Raw genomic sequence first — 19,801 nt, 5'->3', positions numbered from 1 at the left:
AAGGGAATTACTTTAATTATTGCCGGAAAATGGGATAATTTTAATAATTGATGATATCCATTCTCTATGTGGTGATCTCAATATAGACCATAGCAAACCATACAGCAATTCAATAGCCTTAAAAAAGTGTTCTCTACTGGTTTTACTTGCGTTATTGTCAACTAATTGGCAGCAAATCTACCAGTAAAAGCAGCATTGATGTAGCAATTTGTAGTCATTACATTGAAAAGTATATCATCAAGACTGTTATCCCTGACTATTGCACTATTTCCCAGCCCCTTAAGTTTAATTGCAACCTGTCATGGGACACAGAACAACCTTTCACTGTGAGGCTCTGAAATACACTTAATAATTCAAGAATTTTGACAAAAATGGATTTTAAACTGAATCACGTTTTAGGGAAATTTCTTGAAGAAGACTACGTTGATGATAATTTAAATGCAGATTTTATAAAACTTCATGGGCTCGTGGAGGATACCATAGGTCAGTTTATTCTATAAAAAGTATCCAAACAATCCAACTGCAAACAAATTGTATGATAACGAAGTTAAAATTAGTTTCACTGAAAGCTAAATTCAAGCGAAAATTTTCTGCTTGTCAAATCTGAAGCAATAAATTAACGTACAATCGGATAAGCAACAAGTTGCTACAACTATTCGGGAAACAAGAAACGCAATTTTTATCATAAAAAAATAATTCCAACGCAAAAAAAAACTAAATTTTCTTTAAGGCAATTGATGAAGCTGAAGAAAACTCGATTTCCAAATAAGCCATCGACAAGAGCTCTGTCGAGTTGTTCAATAGTTTTTATTTTTAGTTTGACGTGAGTTAATACCTACTCTCACTATTCAAAGACCAAATAATGAGATGAAAAGGATCGAAACACTCAATGGTATTAAGCTTTGCAAAGGAGAAAACTTTGTCAAAAATACTTCAGAAATTGCACAACATGTTTTCACAAGGTCATTACTGTCTTTACAAATGCATCCTAGAAAGTTAGAATTTTTGACTGTTCCTGTACTCGCAGTACTATTTATTGGCTGCATCAGGAAGTGCGTTTTCCCAGAAGGTTTGAAGAAGTCTATAGGTTTTCCCTTTCCAAAATAGGGAAATTTTGTTGATCCAAAACATTGTTTGCTCAAACATGCAATTTTCTCGACAAAACTAATGTTCTTCCTCAAAAAAAATACGGCCTCAGAACAAAAATTTCCACAATCAATGCTCTAGTCATGCTCATGTCTGAAGTACAAAAGTCATTGGAACTGAAAAAAATCTAGCGAAAAGAGCAATGTTTTTGGATTTACAAAAAGCTTTTGATTTTGTGAACCATAAACACTTGCTTAGTCTGCTCCTTGATCTGGGCTTCAGGGGACCGGTACAAGAACTGATGTCTTTATATCTATCAAACAGAAGCCAGAGAGTTAGAATAGGTAATCAACAATCATCATGGAAAACTATTGCAGTTGGGGTACCACGCGGTTTAGTTCTAGTGCCTCTAATTTGCGTTTCTTCAATTTTCCGATGGTTTTGACATTATTCTATTTGCCGATGACACAGTTCTTTTGAAGAACGAAATGAATAAGAGTATACATTATCAGCAACGCGTAAAGGACATTGTCAGTTTGCTGAATAACAAATCCTTGACAATAAATTGGACAAAAAACAGCTGAAGTTAATTTTTGTAGAAGTAATCAGAGCAATGATGCTACTATTCCACCTATCGAATCAAATGACGAAATTTGTGAATGAAAACCTTATGTAAAGTACCTTGGATTTTTAATAACAACTATTTGAAATTTATCGAGCATTTTCAAAACCTAATTGAAAAGACGAACAAATTTATAAGTTCGTTTTATCGCTTGAAAAAATGCAGACATTTTCACAGTTTTGTTTAACTATAAAGTTTATGTACAAATGATTGTTCAATATGCTGTGTTTTTTTATGGTACGGCGTGCATAGCGGGCCTAGAACCCATGAAAATTGAACTGAATCTTTTGATTAGAATTATATGCGGTTTATTTGCGGTCAAGTAGTGGAATTCTGTTATATTTAGGGAAATCTTATATCTGGCCGAGTACCTTTAAACTGCTTCAAGGTATCACAAGATCAGGTTTCTTTAAAGGCTATTGATGACCTGTTGGAACTGAGTGATGTGTTTGTGATGAGTGGATAACATGTCCTTAGCTTCTGAAAGCAAATTTAATTTAACTTTAATTTAACTCAAGTGTCGCTATCAATTCTCGTAACATTATAAAAGCTTTCAGAAATACAGTCAACGGATTTATAAGCGATGAATTGTTGCCATAGCTCAGTTTATGTCCTTTCGCTAATTAGGGAAACAATTTTCTCGGAGTTTTCATTGCTCTTTTTTGTCAGATTTTCTCCCAAATCACTCTAAGTGGATCTCAACTCTTCTAAAGCTCATTTTGTTATGCTTCTCTCTTTTTCTCAGCGCTTTTTTGCAAAAAATTTTCTTTTCCAATATTTCTGAGGGTCGCAGAGAAGATGAAACGATTGCGAAAAGAAAAATATATGAAATGTTCACAAGAAAAACTCATTTTATTTTCAAGAAAATTGTTTGAAAAAAACTCAGTTTTTTATTGCGTCAAGTGCTCTTTGAAGTGCAAATTTTGGGCGTTTAAATTGGTTGTGGCCTGATGTCCACCAGAGTTAGCTGCAATTTTCGTTTAATCCAACTTTGTCTTATAGTGCTTTCGCATAATATTCTACGTCTTAAGGGAATTACTTTAATTATTGCCGGAAAATGGGATAATTTTAATGGACAAAGAACTATGATTTACTCGGCTTGGAAAAACCAGGAAACTAAAAGAGAACTAAAATTTTTCTGTGTGTATAGTGTTTTGTAGAGCGCGTAGAGAGTGTTATTCAAGTTTATGAGCTATAATTTTTCGCTAACAATCAAAGAACATACTAGTTTATCTCTCAGGTTTATCTCTCAGTTTGTTTTATAAAGCTGGGTATTGTTTTTTATCTCAAAGAAAAATTTTATTTGTCTTATAGCGATGAACGATGAGCCTTAATGGAAGTCATCACATCTTTTACTAAGTGTTCTTTAAATCTGGCTCTGTTGTTTTGCGATACTCGAGGAAACCATTATTTGGATGAATGAACCCATTCTTGACAAAACAAAAACAGAAAGCATAAGCTTATTTGAATTTGAGTTATTTGGTTTATTTCATTTTTTTACAGTGCTGGCTCTGAGTGCCGATAGTAGCAAAACTTTAAATATTGCGCAAAAAATGAAAATTTTTGTAAACTTCAAAACCTCACCAAAATTTGACGTCAAATGGACTTTGATTGAGTACCGTTCATAAAGCACTGGCTTTATGATTCTTAAATGGAGCACAATACGAAAAAAATATCAGCTTATTAGTAGTTTATTTGAAACATTCGAAATAAAAACATAAATAAATTTTTGCAAAAACTTACCATGGATCAAAACCGTTAAGAGCAAAACAAGCACGACGATCTTCATTGCCTTCAAATAAGAGCTGATGAGTGTTGAAAAGACAATCTCAACTGATTGGTACAGAGATTTCAGCTCAAACTGTTACCTGCAATAGCTCAAAAAATCTAATAAGTTTTGATCAATTAGCCATCTTGATTCTGTTATGCATATCTATTTGTCCCGTACGACAAGAACCATTCGGTTCCGCCGACTGAAATGAACAAAAATAATTGTATAGAGCAATAGGGCTCTTGAACATTCAAGTTTACTTTACTTAACTGATAAACAATTGGTGCCATCGGCGATTAATTTTTCAAGAGCTTCTAAAGTTTAATTGGATGGTTGCTTGTTATCGGATGATTAGCCGATTCTTAAATTAAGCATTTAAATTTAAAAGTTAAGTCATTTTCTGATTCAGCAAAGATTGTTACGTAAAATAAATACTCCAATTTTGGCAATTATGACATAGATTTGAATTATAAACCAAGTTATGGTTTTTAGCTAAACAAATATTGCTGATGAAAAAGTTAGACCCCAAGCTCCTGTAATCGCTGATATATGCACCAAAACTCCTCCGATGTTCCATCATTGCCAGGTTTCTGTATAAGTTAAGCTCAACCGCATACTAATCTAAACTTTTTGCTGACAAAACTGCTGGAAAATGAACTGATTTTATTTTCAAATGAATACAATTAGTGTTCTCGGTAATCATCCAAAATACCCAGAAGTGTACTATTACTGTTTTTTGGTACTTTCTGTATTTTCGTCTCAATTTCCACCAGGTATTATTGAGAATCTGTATTTTTTCAATCAACTGCCTGTCTAATCAATCAACTCTCGCATCCATGGGTTTCAGAAAAATAATAAAACCATGTTAATTTGGCAAAAATACAATGATTATGTGATATCGGCTCACAAAAATTTTTTATATGACCATAGAAAGTTAAACATTAACTTATTTTCAAAAGTTAATTATGTCTATTATATATTCAAGTTCATTTAACAAAAACATTTTGGGAAAAAATAATTTTGTCATTTTGAGCGATCATAGGTTGATCTGTGTTCTTGAACCGATTACGCTTGACCGTACACAACTTCGGGAAACAATCTGGAACTGACTCTCATGCTTCTCCTGCAGCCACTGGGGGAGCTATTTGACAGATTAAATTCAAAAAAACAGTATGATTGTGCCTAACAACTGACAGTCTAGGACATTGGCCTGTGTAAACGGTCCGTAACCGCTTAACCCCACCAACCTTTTTGCTTGTTATTTAACTAAATTTACTGAGTTCATATTCATAACCACTGTAATAGTCATACCTCTAACTCCGATTTTTCATGATTGTGGATGCTAAACTTCTTGTTTCGCGAGTTTTATCGTGCCACACTTAACTTTGATGAAAAATGCGAGTGTAAACCACATCTTTTTAAGCTATTAGTTATAGCGACCCTACAAGCTTATAAAAAGACAATAAACTCTTGAAAATCAGTTTTCGTCTCTCAAAGCGGATCAAACTGAAGAAAAGGTAACAGCCCACTTTTCCGCTTTCAGTCGTTATGAAGAGAGCAGTGCCTCACTGAGAAAGATATCTTTCTTTTGCCCGAGTTGAAAGCCAAGATTTGGACAAAATGCAAAAATAAACTTTCACAATGGAGCCTAATCTTCAATATCTGTCAACTGGATTCATTTGTTGGGGGGGGGGGGGTACGAACTATACACTCAAATGGGTTTTTTTTTGTTCAGTCAATTTTGACCGATCGATATATTCATCATACAGATCTGTGAGTAGTATCATTGGAAAGCGCCTCCAGCGTAGAATATTAAAATAAAAAGATTTTTTTTTTGAATTTTGTATGTCACAGGTAGTTATCGAGGTTTGAATTTCTGTTGCTTTTATTCACATTTTCCGGAATTTCGCCTAAAATATCGTCAATTTTGCTAAAAATTGTGAAAACTGTTAACAAAAGTACTGTTTATTTTGTTATTAAAGAGACAAAAAAAGTATCGATGACTATTTTGATTTTTTTCCGGCTAAAACTTTGGCTACGTACTTCAAAACTCAGCCTTTTTAATCAAAAATTGTCCCAAATAAGATTTTTCAGTCCATTTTGATTAAATTTGCAGGAAGTACACACCCCCAAAACAACAAACACAATCTTTGTAAACTACAAAAATAGTTAGACTCACTTTCATTTCCATTGATAGTAGTATAGAATCAAAATTTAATCGTTTTTCGCTAACTTTACTCTATGATTATCAAAAACGCACCATTTATTTATAATCTTTTAACTATTAAATTAAATAGATCTAAAGCATTTGAAACAATTGAGGGTTCTAAATGGACAAACAGCAATAGCAGGGCTGGTTATGTTCCAATCGTGGACTGTTACGATCGAAAAAAAAATTCGGATTGTAATCAGTTGGTCTTTTTTTTTAAAAAATGAAATCGATTTTTTTATGATAATTAAAGAACAGAACAATTCACATCGCAACTGACTGTTGATAGGTCCAAATGTTTTTCAAAACAGTTCCAATTTATTGAATCTTTTTTCTGTACTCAAAAAATTTTGGTCGTTTTGACTTTTAAAATTGTTTCATTTTAATTAAAAAGGCTTTTTGAAATTTGCTCCTTTTTTCTCTTAATTTGGTCAGCATGTGGCTTAGTGTCAAAAAAGAAAAAAATGCTTCTTCTTCCTCTACCTCTGTTGAACTAAATTTATTGTTTTTGATGTATTATGCGTTAAGTTATTGTTTTTGGCTTTGATACTACTAGATTTCACAATTTTTTAAGGTATTGGTCACACAATCACATTTTTTTTATCGTTTTGTCAGATTATCACATTATTGACTGTTCAAAAAATATTGGCTCTCAAAATAAGGCACGATTGAGCGAATAAAGGTGTTGAAAGGCATAGATTATGGTTTCAACGGCTTCGACATCCCTTTCTCGAAGAAATTAATTCATTTCTCTTACAATTGCCCTTTAATGTCGTTTTTACTTTGTCTTTGTAGTCGTATAAATTAGATGGATAATGAGAGTACTCATTGGTATTTTATTACGGAAAAAATCAGCCTGTATTCTGATTTGAGTAGATAGCTCTTGGCTGTCATGACTTTGAAAACAATGGTTTTCAAAAGGAAAAAACTCTTTTTAACGTTGTTTAATTTCGCATTTTTAGTCTATTTGTTATCTAGTCTCGTTAATTACTGGTCAAATTTAGTATAATTGTTGTCGAGGGAGGGTGCAAGCTTCAAAAGAATTCATTTTGAAATTACTGGCTTCGACTCGGGCAATTCGCACAAATGTAAATTAATTTTTCTTTTGCCTAAATATTCGGCATTCCTTTGTAGACAGAAGACATCCTTTGAGTTCCAGGTCTCTAGTGCTTCCTTTGGACGAATAGAATTTATTTAATAGAAAAATTTATTTAATATTTCTTATTCTGTAGCTAGTGGCTTTCACGACTTTGAAAAAAAATTAATTTCGAAAAAATAGTTTCAACAAATTTTGCGCTTTTTCTTCTTTTCGGTCTACTTTTTACATCTTCTCATTAATGAGAAGGCCTATAACCCATTCTTGGCATATGAGGAAGGGGCTGAATTGAATATATTTTTAGATTCCAAAAATGACATTACGGCTCTGACAGCGTTTTCTCGCAAGTTTCAATTGAATTTTTCTGTTGTCTCTTTTTGTTGTCATTTTTGTAACCAAAAAATAATTAATGACCGGTCTTAAAGCACTCCTATAGAGGCGCGTGTGACCATAAAAATAACTGATGTTTTCAATTTCCATCGATTGGGTTTCCCTTGATATAAATGATGTTAATAATTATAAGACAATTTTTTTTATCTTTGCTGTTTTTTGTTCCTTTTGTCTTTGTGATACCTAGTCTCGTTAATTACAGGTCTAATATGATATCTTTGTTGTCGAGGCTAGGTTCAAAAGAACTAATTTTTGATTTTTGTCTGTATTTGAGGTTTTTGTCTTGACCTAAAACTTATTCTAAAAATCTACAAGTCTCAAGCGCTTCTTTTGGACAAATAGACAAACTTGTTTCCTTATTCCATTTTGTAGCTAATGGCTTTCATGAATTTGAAAATAATTGTTTTCGAAAAAAAAACGAAAGTGGTAATTGATTTTGTCCTTCCTTTTGTTCTACTTTTTACCTATTCTCAATAATAAGACACCGCTTTACCACATTATTTGCGCTTGCGGAAGGCTAGATTGAACATATTTTGGGGGGCAAAACATGGCTTTAAGGCTTCGACAGGGTTTTCTGGCAAATTTCAATTAATTTTTTTTGTTGTCTCTGTTTTTTTGTTCTTTTCAGGTCTTAAGGCCCTGCTATAGAAGCGTACGTGATCATGAACATATTGAATGTTTTCAATTGCCATATAATGGTTTTCTTTACATTCAAACTAATTGTTTTTAGAAATAAGACAATTTTTTTATCATAGCTGTTTTTTTGTTCGTTTTTTCTAAAGATTACCGAGCCTTTTTATAGAGCTGTACCATATATTTTATAGTAAAGGACGAGTCATTTTGTTTAGTTTAAATTTTGTCCGACGCTTTTTTAAGCTTCTGTAAGTTTTCTTTAATAGATTTAAAGTTTTGGATGTAATTAATAATTGTTGTTTTTGTTGATTGAATTTGTTGTTCGTCTTGACTTGTTTTTTTTAATAATGGCTGATCTCATCAATGTAATGCGGCATTTTTTGCTCCTCTGAGTTGTTTGCATTTGAGGCGATCTTTGTTCACACACATTTTTTTGAAAAGTGTTTGAATTTTAGGGGTTTTCCATCTGCTCTTATTTCGTAGACATTTATGCCATTAATGTTGTTGAGCGGGATTGGAATTTTATGTGTGAACGCACATTACCGAGCCTCCTTGCTTGGCATTACCTTTCAATTTAATTTCTTGCACTACCCAAGAAAAAACAAAATTGGATCCAGCAACTGAAAAATTTTGATTGGAGACAAGCAATCGCGTCATTAATCTTAATTGTTTACTAAATTGCATTTAAAAATAAAGGTCTGATTAATAAAACTATTTTCCTACGCATCGTTGCACTCTAAATCATCCAGAAACAAAATGATGGCTAATTGCCCTCCTCTTTTGTTTTTTTAATTAGAAAAATAAATTTTCCGAGTTTTGGAATAAAAAGTTTTGTAATAATAAATTGACATTCCTTGATAAATTTCCCTGATGACACATTGACGTTTAATAGGTATCCGTCGATGATTGTGAATAGTTCAAAAAACAGTATCTAACTCTTCTTCCCAAAGTAATCTTATAAAGAGAAGATGTTTTGAACGTTGCTTCAGAATTACTACGCTAGAACAGAAAATACGCTAATACTACTACCTTAGTCGTAGAAACTTCAGAAAATCTTTAAATTAAAGTTTTCTCCACAGTTTAGACAAAGTTCTGCTGTAACAATAATATTGGTGCTGAATTCTCTGAATTACTTTGAAGTCTTTCCAGATTGCCCGTGCCAAGATTTCAATTGATTTCCGGAACGATTGCAAGTGCCAAGATTGCCATTTCCGGAACAATGAGCAATATTTAAGGATTTTTGGTCCTTTCTAATATTCAGGTTGTTTTTGAAAACTTTTTGAGCAGAAAATGTTTTGAAATCTTGACACGGGCAATCTGGAAATACTTCAAAGTAATTCAGAGAATTCTGGCCAATTTTATTGTTTCAGCAGAACTTTCTCTAAATTGTGGAGAAAACTTCAATTTAATGATTTTCTGAAGTTTCGACGACTAAGATAGTAGTATTAGCGTATTTTCTATTCTAGCGTTGTAATTTTGAAGCAACGTTCAAAACATCTTCTTTTTTTAACACTACTTTGGGAAGAAGAGTTAGATACTGTTTTTTGAACAGTTCATAATCATCAACGGATATCTTTTAAAAATCAATGTGTCCTCAGCTTTATTTAATCAAGGAAACTCATTTTATTATTACAAGCTTTTTCTCGGAAATTTTATTTTTCTAATTAAAAAAAAGAGGAGAGCAATTAGCAACCATTTTGTCTCTGGATGATTTAGAGTGCAACGATGAGTAGGAAAATAGTTGTATTAATGAGAGTTTTATTTTTAGTGCAATTTAGTAAACAATAAAGATTAATGACGCGAATGCTTGTCTCCAATCAAAATTTTACAGTTGCTGGATCCAACTTTTTTTTCTTGGGTAGTGCAAGAAGTTAAATTGAAGTTTAATGCCAAGCAAGGAGGCTCGGTAGTGTGCGTCCGCACATCAAATTCCAACCTCGCTCAACAACATTATTGGCATATTTGTCTACGAAATAAGAGCAGATAGAAAACCCCTAAAATTCAGAATTTTAGAATCCCTACTTTTCAAAAAAATGTGTGTGAATAAAGATCGCCTCAAATTCAAAAAACTCAGAGGAGCAAAAAATGCCGCATTACCTTGATGAGATCAACCATAATTAAGAAAACAAGTCAAGACGAAAAACAAAATCAATCAACAAAAACAACAAACATTAATTACATTCAAAACTTTATGTCTATTAAAAAAAACTTACAGAAGCTCAAAAAACCATCTGATAAATTTGAAACTGAACAAAATAACTTGTCCTTCACTAAAAAAGATATGGTACAGCTCTATAAAAAGGCTCGGTAGCCCTTAGCAAAAAACGAACAGAAACAGCTAAGATAAAAAAATTTGCTTTATTTCTAAAAACAATTAATTTCATTGTAAGGAAAACCATTATATGGCAATTGAAAACATCCAATATGTTCATGGTAACGTACGCTTCTATAGCAGGGCCTTAAAAACTGAAAAGAACAACAAACAGAGACAACAAAATAATTAATTGGAATTTGCCAGAAATCGCTGTCAAAGCCTTAAAGCCATATTTTGCCCCCCAAAATATGTTCAGTCGAGCCTTCCGCAAGCGCCAATAATGTGGTAAAGCGGTGTCTCATTAGTGAGAATTGGAGAAGTAGAACAAAAAGAAGGGGAAAATTAATTACACTTTTGCTTTCACATTTTTCACAGTTGTTTTCAAATTCATGAAAGCCATTAGCTACAGAATGGAATATGGAAATATGTTTGTCTATTTGTCCAAAAGAGGCGCTTGAGACGTGTAGATCTTTAGAATAAGTTTTAGGTCTAGAGAAAAACCTTAAACATAGACAAAAATTAAAAATTAGTTCTCTTGAACCTACCCTTGACAACAAAGATACCTTATTAGACCTGTAATTAACGAGACTAGGTATCACAAAGACAAAAGGAACAAAAAACAGCAAAGATATAAAAAAATTGGCTTATATTTATTAACATCCTTTAATTCAAAGAAAACCCATTCGATGGAAATTGAAAACATCAGTTATATTTATGGCCACAAGCGCCTCTATAGGATTGCTTTAAGACCTGTAATTAATGATTTTTTGGTGACAAAAATGACAACAAAAAGAGACAACAAAAAAAAATTCAATTGAAACTTGCGAGAAAACGCTGTTGCAGCCGTAATATCATTTTTGGCATCTAAAAAAATATTCAATTCAGCCTTCTTCATATTCCAAGAATGGTTTATAGGCCTTCTCATTACTGAGAAGATGTAGAAAGTAGACCAAAGTGAAGAAAAAGGGCAAAATTTATTGAAACTATTTTTTCGAAAACAATTTTTTCAAAGTCCTGAAAGCCACTAGCTACAGAATAGGAAATAATAAATAAATTTTTCTATTCTTCCGAAGCAAGCGCTTGAGACTTGTAGGAACTCAAAATATGTCTTCCGTCTACAAAGAAATGCTGAATATTTAGGAAATAGAAAAATTAATTTACTTTTGTGCGAAAATCCAGAGCCGAAGCCAGTGATTTCATAACGAATTCTTTTGAAGCTTGCATCTTCCCTCGACAACAATTATGTTAAATTTGACCAGTAATTAACGAGACTAGATAACAAATAGACAAAAAATGCGAAGTTAAACAACATTAAAAAGAGTTTTTTCCTTTAGAAAACCATTGTTTTCAAAGTCATGACAGCCATCAGCTATCTACTCAAATCAGAATACAGGCTGATTGATTCCGTAATAAAATGCCAATGAGTACTCTCATTATCCATCTAATTTATACGACTACAAAGACAAAGTAAAAACAACATTGAAAGGCAATTGTAAGAAAAATCAATTAAACTCTTTGAGAAAGGGAAGTCGAAGCCGTTGAAACCATAATCTAGGCCTTTCAAGATCTTATTTGCTCAATTATGCCATATTTTAAGCGCCAATAATTTAATTTTTGAACAGTCAATAATGTGATAATGTGACAAAACGAGAAAAAAAAACGTGAAAAAGTGACCAATAACTTAAAAAAATTGTGAAATTTAGTAGTATCAAAGCCAAAATTCAAAACTTAACGCATAATATATAAAAAAACAATAATTTTAATTCAACATAGCAAGAGGAAGAAGAAGCATTTTTTCTTTGCGGACACTAAGCCACATGGTGGCCAAATTAAAAGAAAAAAGGAGCAAATTTCAAAAAGCCTTTTTAAAAAAAAATAAAACAATTTTAAAAGTCAAAACGACCAAACTCTTTTGAGTACAGTAAAAAGATTCGATAAATTGGAACTGTTTTGGAAGCCATTTGAACCTATCAAGAGTGAGTTGCGATGTGAATTGTTCTGTTCTTTAATTATCATAAAAAATTCGATTTTATTTTAAAAAAAAAGACCAACTGATTACAATCCGAATTTTTTTTCGATCGTAACAGTCCACGATTGGACCATAACCAGCCCTGCTATTGCTGTTTGTCCATTTAGAACACTCAATTGTTTCGAATGCTTTTGATCTATATTTTTTGTTAGTTAAAAGATTATAAATTGCTGCTGCGTTTTTGGTAACCATAGAGAAAAGTTAGCGAAAAACGGTAACATTTTGACTCTAGACGACTATCAATGGAATTAAAAGTAAGTCTAACTCTCTTTGTAGTTTACAAAGATTGTGTTTGTTGTTTTTGTGGTGTGTACTTTTGGCAAATTTAATCAAATTGGACTGAAGAATCTTATTTGGGACAATTTTTGATAAAAAAAGGCTGAGTTTTGAAGTACGTAGCCAAAATTTTAGCCAAAAAATAAAATCAAAATAGTCAACAATACTTTTTTTGTCTCTTTAAAAACAAAATATACAGTGCTATTGTTAACAATTTTTACAATTTTTAGCAAAATTGACGAAATTTTATGCGAAATTCCGGAAAATGTTAATAAAGGCAACAGAAATTTGTCTACCATTCGCAAAACTTCAAACCTCGATAACTCCCTGCAAGTTACGAAATTCAAAAAAATCTTTTTAATTTCTTATTCTACGTTGGAGGTGCTTTTCAATGTTACCACTCATAACTCTGTATGGTGAATATATCGATCGGTCAAAATTGACTGAACAAAAAAAACCCATTTGAGTATATAGTTCCTCCAACCCCGCCCCAAGAGGGTCCGAACAACAAATGAATCCAGTTGACAGATATTGGAGATTAGGCTCCATTGTGAAAGTTTATTTTTGCATTTTGTCCAAATCTTGGCTTTCAGCTCGGGCAAAAGAAAGAAATCTTTCTCAGTGAGGCACTGCTCTCTTCATAACGACTGAATGCGGAAAAGTGGGCTGTTACCTTTTCTTCAGTTTGATCCGCTTTCAGAGACGGAAATTGATTTTCAAGAGCTTATTGTCTTTTTTTAAGCTTGTAGGGTCGCTATAAATAATAGCTTAAAAATATGTGGTTTACACTAGCATTTTTCATCAAAGTTAAGTGTGGCACGATAAAACTCGCGAATCAAGAAGTTTAGCATCCACAATCATGAAAAATCAGAGTAAGAGGTATGACTATTACACGCGAAGCAAGAAACTTAGCATCCACAATCATGAATAATAGACATAGTTAACTTTTGAAAATAAAGTAACGTTTAACTTTCTATGGTCATATAAGAAAATTTTGTGAGCCGATATCACATAATCATTGTATTTTTGCCATATTAACATGGTTTTATTATTTTTCTGAAACTCATGGTTGCGAGAGTTGATTGATAAGACAGGTAGTTGATTGAAAAAGTACAGATTCTCAATAATTCCTGGTGGCAATTGGGAAGAAAATACAGAAAGTACCAAAAAAATAGTATTAGTACACTTCTGGGTATTTTGGATGATTACCGAGAACACTAATTGTATTCATTTGAAAATAAAATCAGTTCATTTTCCAGCAGTTTTGTCAGCAAAAAGTTTAGATTAGTATGCGGTTGAGCTTAACTTATACAGAAACCTGGCAAAGAAACCAGGAGTTTTGGTGCATATATCAGCGATTACAGGAGCTTGGGGTCTAACTTTTTCATCAGCAATATTTGTTTAGCTAAATACCATAACTTGGTTTATACTGCAAATCTATGTAATAATTACCAAAATTGGTGTATTTATTTTACGTAATAATTTTTGCTGAATCAGAAAATTCCATTGTGTTCAGCTTATACTTTCAAATACTTTCTACTTAATTGTTTTGAAAAGAATGTAGATAACTTCAAATTTTTCCCTTATATTACTTGTTTTGACAAGTTGTATTGTAACCAGCAAAGTCTCTCCCCACCTTTTTCTGAAGCAACCATTAAACTATGCTCATTTTGTGTTTCAATTGATGCCTTTTTTATTTTGTCAGTTTTAGCTTATTTTAAAATTTTGGGATCTTTGTTTTTGGTCAATTTTTTTTAATTCATATCGTTGTCTATTTTCAAAGCCTTTCAAAAAAGAGAGCCTGTTAAAATTCAAATTATATCAGTTGAAAATATGTAACTTTGTCAATTTAATAGGGTATGATGTCAATTGTTTCAATTTGTTTTTTTATTAGTATTTGAGATTTTTTCTTGTCTTTATTTGTTGTTGTATTGTAGTCTTATGACTTAATGTCATTTATTGCCTTTGCCATCTTTTCTTTAACCATTTCATTGGCGTCCTATTGAGTTAATCGATAGTTAATAAAGATTATTTGAACTAAAGTTGTCTGTTGTTATGGCTTTTCTTTAAGTTTTTTTGAGTGCAAAAGTCCAGTGGATTTTTAAAGATTGCCCGTTTTAAGGTTTTTCTCTTTGTCCACTTGTTACCTAGTCTTGTTAAGGATGGGTCTCATCAATTTTCTTAGTTAAATACAACTTGATTTGTTTAATTTGTGTTTCATTGGAAAATTTTCTGTTTTTGTTACGGTTTTTCCCCCCTAAATTTGTGACTTTTTGCGGCAATGTTTTTAAAAAAATTTTTTGTTCATTTTGTGTGTCGTGATCTCATTTATGGCAGATCAAAACAGCCCTCCAATGAGACATAATTTACAATTTCATTCATTTATTTCCGTGAAATTGTGATACTTTTTACCCACGCAACAATTGTTCTCCAACACAATGTGAAGTTTTAAAAATTTCTTATCTTTGCACGCGGTAGATAATTATATCAAAAACTGAATGAGTGGAGTAGCGAAAAATTTTTCAAACGCACAAAACCTCGCTTCCCTGATAACTGATGCCGTGAAGATAGTTGAAAATTATAAGAATTTTGCACTACATTCTTCTCTTATTTCCCTAATTTTCTGCCTGGAATCAAGTGCTGAACTTTCTTTTCCCCTCTCTAGGCAATTTTTTTTGGATTTTTAGAAAAATTGAGCCCACTTTTTTCACTCAATAGCCTTACGATATATTTCTGTGAGAAAAAATTCTTTGTCTTTACTTCTGCTTAGCATTTTTTTCCATACTTATTGAGAACTTTCATAATCTCATCAGCGATGTTTCATTTTTTTGTGAATCGCCAGATCATAAGAGCGGCTTATTTATTCAAGTTCACATCCGCTGAAAAATTAACTGTTCTCTGGTTGTTATATTTTGTAGGGGGGAGGAACTATATACTTATAAAAGTTCCTCCCCCCAAAGCCTCATCTTTTAAGTCGAACTTTTGTTCCGACCCCGCTTGTGGGGGGAAGAATTATATACCCAAATGGGTTTTTTTGTTCGAACAATTTTGGCCGATCGATATATTCGTCATAGAGAAATGTGAGTGGTAGCGTTTAAAAGCTCGTCCAGCGTAGAGTTAGGAATTAGAGAGATTTTTTGTATTTCGTTTTTCCGAGGAGTTATCAAGGTTTAAAATTCTGTGTGAACAGAGGAATTTTGGCATGATTTTGTTCACTTTTAGCTTAACTTTCGTTCGAATTAAGATATTTTCTATAAAAATATCAATTCAAGACTAATTTTTCTTACTTCTAATTGAAACAATTGTTCAATACTAAGAGGCAAAAGGCGACAAAAATGCTAGTTTTGGTCTCATGGGTAAGTTTACTATAAAAAATAAAACTGAATTCTCTTTGAGAGCGGTTTTTCTAGAAAAATTTAGGTAAAAGCTGTTGAGAGCTGTTTTTTTTTTAAAAAACTTTAGTTAATGGCATAGTTTAAGACATTAAAAAGAATTTCTCGAATTTTTTTGAACTTTAACCGATCTTAAAGCTATCTTTTGAAATCTACGTCATTTGCAGTAATGACATGAATTCCCCTTTTCTAATGCAACCAAATTTAACCTGGATAGCGATTTTGAGTTCTAGCTATTGGTTTTATGACTTCAATGTAACGAGTTTTTATATTTTTTTTTAATTTTTGGACATTTTTTACTCATTACATTGGTTCTTTTTAAAATTTTATAATATTATCACAATAAAGAAAGTTTTCATTTGCTTAAAAAACGTTCATTGGATCATAGAGAGTGTTTTCAATGAAAAGCTTACGGTTTAAAGGGCTTCAACAATCTCTTCTCGCACTTTTTTTTGAGTTTTTGGTTTTTGCCTCTATTTGTTGTTGTTTTCAAAACCATAAGATTTATTGTGATGTCCTATTGATAACTTATAATTGAAAGCAATCATATTTGTCCCATCAAAGTGTAATTTAGAGCATTTCTTGATTTGCTTTGAAAGCTAGAGAACTTAATGCGATGATATTACGAGTTTCTTGTGAAAATTTTGTGTTTTTGATATACTTGTTAATATTTGTTGATTTTTTCAAGTTATTTTATAACGGGGAATTATTTCAAAGCTGTTTTAAAAAAATTAAAGATGGAAAATTTTTGTTGAAAAGTTCACTTTTAATGGCTTCGACACTTTTCTCTCTTTTTTTACTTTGCTGTTTTTGATTGTTTTTTATTCTTTTTGTAGTCGTGAAACGCTGAGAGGCTTTATAAGCTTCTAATTGCAGATTGAATGAATGGTGTTAATCAATGCAGTCAGTTTATAGCAAATAGCCTTAAAGTTTATGATCTTGTTGGTTTTCAAAATTTTTTGAAAAAATTTTTCGGTTTTTGTTATTTTCTAGAATGATGTTTTTTTAGCATATTCGCGTAATATCAGATCCCAATGAGTTTTAAATAAAGACCAAGTGAACTTAGTTAAATGCTCAGTATGATTTTAACTGATTTAGTATAAATAAAAACTGAAACAAAGGAAACAGTATTCAGATAAAGCTAATGATTTTAATGGCTTCAATAATTTGTGTTTTCGTAATTTGTTTGTTTCTCTATTTAGTTTTTTCTGCAACTTTAGTTCGTTTCTATGGCTTAGTCTGAGCAAATACAGGTCTTACATGTTTTGTAATTTTTCTTTAGTATTTTTATCAAGAATTATTCCAATAAAGGCTAAGAGCTTTGAGACGTATAAAGTTATGAAACGTTTTTAAAAATGTTGGATGATTTTTCTTTAATTTTGCCTCATTATTTCTTTTGTCGACTTGTTACCCTGTCCCGGCTGTGTAGCTAAAAGAAAATATATTTGTGTAGCTAATGTTTTATCTGATCGCGTTTTGGCGTTGTTAGAAGGTGCTTTTAACTTTAGATGTTGAGTTTTTGCCTTGAAGTTTTTGTTTTTGCTAATTTTGTTGTTTGCTATTTTTTCTCGAAGTTCTTAACGGCAGATCTCGTGAGCGCTTTAATGGGACATGGCATTATGTAATTCAGTTAGTAGTTTGGGTGTGTAAAAATTTTTTTTAACTCAAGCATATATTTTTGATTATCTCTTCATTTGGTTGACAATTAAGTCAAAAAACGTAGATGATATCGGGTCGGATCATCATGTGCAAAATCACATTAACGAACCGCCTTGTTTTATTCTACTTAAAGATTTAGTTAACAGAAATTGTATTCCTGAAGCTCACCAGACTCAAGCTCACTTGAATTTTGACAAGGTAACTATAACAAAAAGTGTCAGGAATTAAAAATTTTGTCATAGGTTTAAATTCTCTGCTTTGTTTTTTTTTGGTTAGGTCAAAAACATTGGTTATTATCATGCTATTATGCTTATGGCGCGCATTTAAGTCTATTTTCTACTTTCATGGATGTTTGCATGTCAGATAGTGATTCTGTTAAATATCAACTTTTTTTTCGATTTTTTGAACATTTCTTTTCTGTAAGACATACATTCAGCTATAAAACTATCAGCGCTTTTTGAATGGTATCGACAACACCGCTTACTCTTGTAGGGACTAGGTTCTTGACTGGCACCATTATGTAACCCGGATCTCGGAGTTAAGGTCTGAGTTGCAAAACTTGAAGCAAAATTCTAACGATACAGAAAAAGGCCTGTCCAAAAGTTTCAATATGTTCAAAATTTTACCGCATGTTAATACTAGAATGTCAACATCATCCTTGTGTACGGAATGTAGGGCCTCGTTTCGCTGTCACGCTGATCATATCTAAGATTACTCCTCTTTTCTAGAAGGATTAGTCATTGTGAAAAATTTTCAAATAAGTTAGGTTATATAATTTAATTTTCGGTGGCTCCTGCTGTCATCTGTCGTCTTAAAGCACTAAACTACTTTCTTTGTAAGGGAGCATGGGTTCTTTCAATCGAGGTTTTCCGTTTTTGATAATTTATAATGGTGATGTGTAATAATTAGGACTTAGCTATCACAAGAATAAATGACTTCAATTTCTTTGCTGAAATGATTATTCCAAAAAGTTTAAAACAAAAATGAGAGAAAACTTAGAAAACTAGTGGAGAATCGAGAAGAACGTAATCATAAAACTATTCCTATTAAATGTAGGAAAAACGGCTATATTGTTTCAACAACTTTCTTATCTCAGAGTTCGAACTTGGTTCGACAGAAAAAAGCGTTTCGTGTCCGAAACTTTTATCACGCCTGTGTTGAAATCAAGTTGAACTCTCAAAAATTTCCACTCAATTACACACTCTTACAGTCTCTTCGAATGGCTCTTTATGATATCCGCCACTTCTAACTAAGACAAATAACTCATCAAACATATTTGCAATTGAAAGCTGAACAACTTTTTGATGTGTAAAGTGGTTGAAAGTCGTAAATAAATGCAGTTTGTAGTCAAAAACAACTTCTGCTTCAGTTATTGTAAACAAAAATGTGTGAAAACGCTTCTTGAAAGCTGAAGAAAATTCACACTCAATTGATTTCACAAATGTCGGCAGGTGAGAGGCCGGTGCGATCGTGAAAACAAAAAAAAACTCGATAACGAATGTCTTTGAAGATGCGATAATGATTGTTATTTTATAGACAACTTGAATAAATGGCCCATAAATTCGATTGGTCGTGAAAACCAACGCGTGAAGTATGGTTCGATGGCTTTCGAGAACTTATGAGGCGACTTGTTTGCGATGATTTTTTAGTTTGCATGATAAATGTAGTACGTGGAGTAAAAACGGAACAAATAAAACCATGTTTGATGGCGCAGTGTTTAGTTGCATCAGATTCCAAATAAAGGCAGTAACTAAAAAGAACCCAATTAAGTATAAAGACTGAGTTTACTTTCCGTCAAAAATGACCTCTAATTTTGGGGACATCTGAACAGCTTTTCGCGGTCTCGGAATTGCTCATCCGTATATTGCTCGATTAACACTATTTTTAAATCAGATCTTTTTCTGATCAAAATAGTGTGCGCAATTTAAAAAAGTCATAACTGCTAGACAGCCTTTGTTCTCTGCATATGAAAAAAAGAAAAACGTATTTAGCTTGAAAAATGTTGCTGCTATTGTTTCTATCCCACTTAGAGGGGAATACTTAAGCAGTCGGTGCCCGAGTCGAGATACAATGAAGACTTTACTTAATTATTTAAATACGGATTTTCCTTAAGAAATTTAAGTCGAATAATTTAAAACGGTGGTAGCATAAGCATAATGTGTAAAAGACAACTGATGTAGCGACAATCAACAGACTTTGAGATCGAAATGTGATTACACAAAAATCATGACTTATTAATTTCGGGTTCATGACTGATTATTAATTTTGGACAAATTGTTTTCTACTTCTTCGATGATAATTGACTATATGAACTCTAGATACTT

The 19,801-nt window shown here is 32.2% G+C and overlaps 2 protein-coding genes across 3 annotated transcripts in view; one reads left to right on the top strand and one right to left on the bottom strand.

Annotated features, from left to right (window-relative positions):
• LOC142342786 (eukaryotic translation elongation factor 2-like) overlaps window positions 1-19,801 on the top strand; it is a 425,342-nt gene that overhangs the window by 306,185 nt on the left and 99,356 nt on the right. The window lies entirely within an intron of this gene.
• The window catches only part of LOC142342783 (uncharacterized), a 99,879-nt gene that overhangs the window by 61,286 nt on the left and 18,792 nt on the right, over window positions 1-19,801 (bottom strand). Inside the window, exon 1 of one of the 2 annotated variants that reach the window (XM_075394348.1) lies at window positions 3,452-3,686. The exons of the other annotated variant lie outside the window; for it this stretch is intronic. Coding sequence (XP_075250463.1) covers window positions 3,452-3,497 — 46 coding nt within the window. The 5' untranslated portion in view covers window positions 3,498-3,686. Of the gene's footprint in view, window positions 1-3,451; window positions 3,687-19,801 lie in introns of those variants that run through there. 2 annotated transcript variants of the gene reach the window in all.

Source organism: Convolutriloba macropyga, chromosome 7 (assembly GCF_964194025.1).
Source record: "Convolutriloba macropyga chromosome 7, txConMacr16.3, whole genome shotgun sequence".
Classification (NCBI taxonomy): domain Eukaryota; kingdom Metazoa; phylum Xenacoelomorpha; order Acoela; family Convolutidae; genus Convolutriloba; species Convolutriloba macropyga.
The sequence above is the reverse complement of the archived record's forward strand: the minus strand, read 5'-3'. Positions and strand labels throughout refer to the sequence as shown.